The sequence below is a fragment of the Octodon degus genome, unplaced genomic scaffold (genome assembly GCF_000260255.1).
Source record: "Octodon degus isolate 3935 unplaced genomic scaffold, OctDeg1.0 scaffold00101, whole genome shotgun sequence".
Lineage (NCBI taxonomy): Eukaryota > Metazoa > Chordata > Mammalia > Rodentia > Octodontidae > Octodon > Octodon degus.
The window spans coordinates 147,357-154,729 of NW_004524677.1; the positions used below are offsets into that span (position 1 = coordinate 147,357).

At 42.3% G+C, this 7,373-nt stretch overlaps 1 protein-coding gene across 3 annotated transcripts in view; it reads right to left on the bottom strand.

Moving 5' to 3' along the window:
• Nr3c2 (nuclear receptor subfamily 3 group C member 2) overlaps positions 1 to 7,373 on the bottom strand; it is a 388,454-nt gene that overhangs the window by 69,714 nt on the left and 311,367 nt on the right. For all 3 annotated transcript variants that reach the window (XM_023723691.1, XM_004638681.2, XM_023723692.1), the window contains exons 5-6: positions 5,748 to 6,092; positions 4,148 to 4,292 (exon numbers count right to left, since the gene is read on the bottom strand). In XM_023723691.1, coding sequence (XP_023579459.1) covers positions 4,148 to 4,292; positions 5,748 to 6,092 — 490 coding nt within the window. The remainder of the gene's footprint in view (positions 1 to 4,147; positions 4,293 to 5,747; positions 6,093 to 7,373) is intronic.

Sequence of the window (7,373 nt, forward strand, 5' to 3'; positions counted from 1 at the left end):
GAGAGAGAGAGAGAGAGAGAGAGAGAGAGAGATGGGGAGGAGGGAGCGGGAAGAAGGGGGAGGGGAGGGATGGAGGAAGAGAAGAAGGCAGATACTGGGTGATGTAACTGGGACTCTGAGGGCCCCAACAGGCCTCCGTAGGGGAGACGGCCTTGGCATTATCAGGCTCTCAGTCTGAGCTCCTAGTGCTCTGTGCCAATGGTGGGGGCAAGAGAACCCCTAACTGGGGTCTACCGCACAATGGTGGCACTCTGATCCAGCAGGGGGACCCAGAAGGGACCACAGACATCCCAGGACAACACACAGTTAAAAGGTTGAGGACCCAACCGTCTCCTTCACTGATGGCGCTGCTGTCACGCACGGCTGCTGAGGACCAGGCCAGCATGGACTGACCGCACCTTGCCGGGAGTTCACCTGGTTGAGCCCTCTCCCTTGGATGTCTGCTTGACTCACAGAGAGAGCAGGGACAGACACAAAGGCCTCCGCATTCTGGCTCTGACAGGGTTAGGACCCAAACAGCAGAAGCCCCGGATGATGAAGACAGCGAATGAAAGATCACCAAACTCATTTTCATTGGGCTACTTCTCAACACAGCATGTGTAGGGGTGTAGGGGTGTGTGTGTGTGTGTGTGTGTGTGTGTGTGCTTTCACTGAATAAAATTTTAATTTTAAAATATTAACTAAGGCTTAAAAAATACCGAACCTTTATTGTAGGGAAAAAAAACTGGAAAACTTTCATTACAGGCGTAAGTGGGAGTTTTAATATATGTGTTGAATTGGTAAGAAATTTGAATAGCTGCAGTGATCTGTAGCAATATATAATAAATTGTTTCAAGGTAAAATTGAATACTTAATCATTTAATACATACTGGAAAGGTTTTGAGTTTGTAATAAGAAAAGTTCCATGTTAAAATTATTAACTCATATTTTCATGCCAATGCTTAATAAAAAATCAGAAAGGATGTTTCCTTTATGATTTCCTACCGCCTTTTTTTTTCCTTCAGCTCAAATGTGGCTAATACATAGCTGAAGAATAAGATCGTTAGCAACTTGCAGTTTCATTTCCAAGCTGAAGGTCACCACAAATGATCAACTATTACAGTTTATTCTTCTTTCTAAATACTTCAGTACTCTGTCCGTGAAAAAAATGGACATACACATTATAATCCTTTATCAGGAATTTTATCCTTATATTAGAAATGCAAATAGAGACATCTCCTTTCAAACTGATGAATAGGTTAAGGGGTTCATTGGTTCAGCAATTTATTTAGCAATATTTACAGAGTAGATACGATGCTTTAGGCACAATTCTAGGTGCTAGATCCTCACAAAGTCTAAAACTGAGTCTTATTTTGCTGAGGAGGTGTCACTGGAAAATTCAAATAGAAGGTGCTTTCGCCTATGTTTCATTTGTTGAAAAAGATTCTTACAAGGATGTATTTTGTTTGGGCCCTCTACACTTAAATGTTAAAAATTAATAGATGACATGAAAACCAGAGGCAACAGAAAGGAGGATATGGTAGACTCCATTAACATTAAGAAAGGTGTATATGGAAGGATACTTTCAAGGGAGTGAAAAGAAAACCCACACATGGGAAGAAACTTATAAATCATATGTCTGAAGGGGATTTAATGCCTAAAATACATAAATAACTTCTTCAGTTGAAGAACAGTAAGACAATCCAACTGAAAAACATGCAAATGCCTTGAACGAGCATTTCTCCAAAGAAAACACACATTGGCCAATAGCCATGTAAAAGGACACCATGACAGTCATTAGAGAACTCCAACTCAATGCTGTAAGGAGCCACTACTTCATAGCTGCCTACGGGAGAGGAAATGTTGGCAAGAGTGTAGAGAAACTGGTACCCTATACTTCACTAGTGGAATGCAAAATGCTGTGCCTGCCATGTGGAAAATAGCCTGGCAGCTCCTCAAAAAATTAAAACACCAAATTATCATATGCCCAGCAATTCTACTCAATATAGTCCCAAAGAATTGAAAGCAGAAGTAGCTATCCTGAGGTATACCTGTATACCAAGGCTCACAGCAGCATTATTCACACTATGCAAACATGAAGACAACCTACACGATACTGAGAGATGAACACAGAACCAAGATGTAGCCAGCTGCCTTTACTTGCAGTAGGTGTACTCCAGAATGTCATAACAAATCTGGAATTAGCAAATACTGAACCACTCCTCCCAGGGGAAATAAGGATTAGGGTGCACTGACCTCTGGCCACAGCACTGTGGCCTACTAGTCCACAGATGATCTTGTTTATGTGTGTCTCTGTTCAAAGTCACCTTCCTTAATGTGTGCGTGGTTAGTGTCACCAGGCTCATGGCCAGCAGCAGTGTAACTCACACCTGAACAAAGCTGCTCCTCCACAGAACTGGTCCATAAGGCACTTACAGCTCTCTTCAGTTTAGCTACACCAAACAGCACCCAGTGCTATGTTCAAGGCCATTTTAAACAGGGAAATCACCAAGGAAAAGTACAAAAATGCACAAAGAGCAGCAGCACTAAATAGAAGGTAAAAGAAGAAAGGGGAGGGGCTTACATGCAGCCTGCGAGCTTGCCTTATCTGAGCTCCCTTGGAATGTGGGCTCTCTGTGACTCAGATTTTGAGCAAGTGCATGAGCCTGTGACTGAGAGGACCGACTGAGGTTACAAATGAGAGTAGCCCGCAGGCCCGTTCACAAGCGTGGGAAATGAAGATCAGCTCTGCATACAAGTAATGGAAGGTGATTCAGCTACACAAAGGCCATGCCCCTGGGACACCTGCTACAGTATGGATAAACACTGCAAGCACGGATCACCGTGTGAATGTAATCAATGCTGCAGATTGTACGCTTAAGATTTAGGGCAATGTTCATGGTATATTTTATGAAAAGTGGATAGATACATACACTGAAAAAGATTACATGCATCATGATGAACTTCTGCTGAAACAAATTCAACTGTCAGTGCTCTATGGGCACTAGAAGAGATTTTCACTTCGCCCAAAAGCAAATAACCCTCCTCTCAAAAGCAATAACCCTCCTTAGTACTTTTTTTCTTTTGGTTTATAAAAGCAGCTTACTACTTAATAACATATCAGCTGATTACCAAGGAAAACAAGTGAATGAAAATGTGCATGTCAGTTATTTGGCTTCACTTCATGTTTCTGGTGAAAATTTATACAGAACTAGAATGAAACTTTCTGTCTAGTTGCCAAAACAGGGGCCACCTAGAGATTCAAAGAGATTCTTATCTTCCTTCAGGATGAAACTCTTGGGTCACAACATGAGGTGAACCAGTGAACTGGGGCTCTCAGACAGATAACTAGGGATAGCACTGTGGTCCCTGGCACTGCGTCTCCTGCTGCCTTCTTTCCTGAAACCTCCGTTTCTCTGTCTATAGAGTGCACCATCTGCTACAGTAGGACTTGGCTACGCGCAGCATTCCAATGTTCTCTTTGAAATATTTCTTGACCCAACAATTACAAAGAAGCATCATTGAATATAAACATAAATGCAATCTGCTAATGCGGAACACAGACACTATTAAAATAAGAACTTAAAACAGGAAGGAACTCATCGCCAAAGAGAATTCCATTAAAATTCTTTCAATCGTTCAAAATGCATCATAAAATAAAAATGTTGCACTACAGAATAACGTTTTGGCTTCTTTGGTGACTGAAAAGAAGGATAATTATGATTGTCATGAAAACACACGGAGCAGCTGTATACGGTGAACAAAAGCACCGTTATGAAGGGCTTGCAAAAGCTGGCACTTCTGCACATGCACATTTCCTAGAATTAGATCTTCTTCCCAACTGCAGTAGATACTAAAAGAGACTGTTTTCTATTAATTGTGGCTTTGTACCAGTTGAGTTTTTAGAGCCAACTGGATTATCTCTCTTCTGGGACAATTCCCACATACAATTATGTGGGATTTACACAGAGTCACAAGTGTGTACATTAATATGCTCTAAAAAGTGTTTTTTACCTTCTCAAAAATCAATACACCTTTACTCTTGAAAAATGCCCATTTCATTAGATGCCTTAACACAGGAACATCTGTTCAGAAATTATTTAACAGAAAAAAGAGTAACAAATCATTCTGCAGTTTGTTTTATCGAGGCTAATTAATAGGTACTTACTCATTAAAGACTAGGTCTGGTGCAAAATAGAGAAATTGGCTGTTCGTATGTTTGTACGATCTCCAACTCAAGGCAAATGATGATAGACACATCCAAGAATACTGGATTAGGGTAATTTGGTCCTCAAGAGGCAAGTTTTTAAATCCTAGAGAACAGAACAATTAATCACAGAAATACACTTAGCATTTAAGTACATTCCAGAAAGAAGCTTCTTAAAAACAGTTCCACACAGCCACCTTCCTCTAATAGATGCAAATCAATCCCACGGGCATTTACAGAGCTCTCACCGCATGCCTGGCCCTGTCCACAGTTTTGGTCTAAATTCACCCTGCATGCTCAGCGTGTGTGCATGGCCAAGGCAAACCAACACTGGAGAATTCAGGCAGATTCCTAGTAGACCGCAGTCCAAACTCTTGGACTGAAAAAATCCCATTTAACCTTAAAACTTGTTCCATTCCCTCCAATTCATCACACTAAGTTAAGGCTGACATGTGCATGTTCATAAAAATTACACGAGATTTCATTTCTTTTGACTATGTGATCCTTCTGACTATTACCGCTGGCTTTCCAAAGCCTGGGAAAATACTAGATGTTGACGACGTTTTTGTTTTGTTTCTGGTGTGGTACTAGGGACTGAATCTAAGGCTTACAGCAGAAAAGCGTTGTGCCACTGTATCACATGGCCAGCCCTTTAAATCTTTAGTTTTAGATTCTCAGACATGGTCTCACTAAGTCACTGTACTGACCAGGCTGACCTCACCCTGGCAAGTCCGCCGGCCTCTGCCTCATGACTGGCTGTGACTACAGGCCTGCGCTTCCACTCCGTGCCTGGAAACAAGGCTCTGTAGTACAATGGGCATCTTCGGCACCTGGCTCCTTAAATGTTCTCACCACTTTCTTATTCCTTTGCACTCCTTCGGTTCCTAGAAACAGCGGGCCACTCTTGCTGCAATAGCCTTTCGGCTGGGCCAGGTCACTTGGGGGGACCAGTGACCTGAGGTGCGTTTCGGAAGCCTTAGTGTGATGGCTGCTGCCTGACCGTAGTTAGGGAAATGCTCCGGATTCATGAATGGAGACAATGTGCCAACACTTCTAGGCGATACCCCTGTAGATTAGCAGGGCCTTTTTAATAAATCCTGCATCATAGAAAATGACCAAAAAGTAGAAATTGCAAAGGAAATTGTAAAGATGCTGGGGATGTGGCAATATTTTGTTTCAATAAAAGAGATGCTGGCATCCCTTCAGGCTTACTCACAGGCCTGATTTTTTTTGACCTGCGCATAGAGTAGCCCGGCTTTGAGCTGCTAATGTGTTTTGCATCATGTTTTTACCAACAGACAGTGTGTTACATTATTAGTATTTTTGAGATAAATTTTCCCCTTTTGTCACTGACACAAGAAATGTAACAATGGAATCCTGAACCCCAAACTGCCCGAGGAAATGAGCCTATGCACCAGAATTCTCCTACACATCACACCAACAAGGTGTGCATTTCTAGCTCTTATGCAAGGATATATAACAAAGGGACTCACAGGGGTGAAGGCCATAGTCCATGTGTCCCCTATGTGCCCAGAGAGAGCTGTGCAGAGAGGAGTCCTACCTGGAAGTACCTTTGCCCACTTCACGACTTGAATCATCTGCTTGCCAGCCAAGCGGTTCAGAGTGGAGAGCAGGTTTTCTGCGGTGTCTGGTTTGGAGCTGTCATAGCCCGCGTACACAATTTCTGGCTCAATGTTCTCCAGGATCATCCCGGGTGATGGGGTGAGGGCCCGAGAGATGGTGGACAGCTGAGGGACCAGTGCAGTGTTGACCGAGGGCTCCTTTGTGGGGGCGATGTACGTGGTGCCCTCCTCAGGGCTCTGGGGGGGCGGGGGCGGGGGCGGCTGCTGCTGGGGGGACTCCTCGTGCAGGCCTTTTAACTTGCCCAGCTTCTTGGACTTTCGAGCTGCAAAGGAGAAATCACAGGTAAGGCACAGAAAGATGATCTTTGCAAGTTATTCTTGTGAGTCTTAGGCATGACCACGATCTGGAGTGAATGCTTAGGGTAGAAAGAAATTATCGCAGTATGACACATGTCCTCACTCATCCTTCTCCAAATACTCCTTGCTTCACACACATGCATCCCTGGGTGCTGGCCACCTTCCCAAGCAGTCTGGGAAGTCCACTCTCAATGTCTGTCACACCTGATGTCGATATTAGGTAGACACTCAATAGTCTCAGTCACTGTATTTTTGATCACAACTCTTAAAGACAAGTCACAATGGCGGACTTCTAGAACTGCTTCCAAAAGTGCCAACAAAATGATGGAATGAGCGTTTTCAAAGTTGGGCTGCTGGTTGTGGTGGTATCTTCAGGGAAGTTAATGGCTATGTGTTGTTTATTGGAATAATTTTTTAAAATTTGAAGATACACCCTACTTTAAATTTGAATGTGATACAAGTAGATATTACTAAAGACTATACTAAAAACTACCCTTCTTCTACAACAAATTTCACAACAAAATAGACAACAGGAAGAGTTCACACACTGTGTACTGTACTTTTAAAAGAAAGGCCAAAATGATTCTCAGATTTCAAGTCATAAAACAAAAAAGACACTTAGGAACAGGTAAGAATGCAAAACCTTTTCAAAGAACTAGGAAAAATGAGAAGTTTAAATGAGACAAGTTAGAATATATATCGAAATATTTCTGAAACAAAAGAATAGAGAATTTGGGGAGTGACTAGAACTTCGCTTTACCTGCTAACATTTTCTTCCTCTTGTTTCATTCTTTATGTATTTATACATGTATGCAAATGGAGCAATGTGGGAGAAACTACAAGCCACTTAAGCTTGTGGGGTTGACTTCCTTCTCTTGGCATTACGTTTTCAAGCAGCAGCCATCTTGGCACAAATATCTTTATGGCAGAGTACTATTCCACCGCATATAAATCACATTTTCTTCATTCATTTGTGTGTTCACAGAGATAAACACTGTTTCAAGATCTAGCTACTATGAACTGCGCTGCTGTAAACATGGTGCAAGCATCCCTGGAATATAATGACTTTTATTGAACTCTTTTGGGAAGATATCTAGAAGAGGAGGCAGCTTAATCAAATGCGATATCCACTGTTAGTTTTTTGAGGAATCTCTATACTGATTTCCACAGCGGCTGTACTAGTTTACCTTGCCACCAGCAATACAGAAGACTTGTTTTCCCCCACTCCTGGCCAGCATTTATTGTTA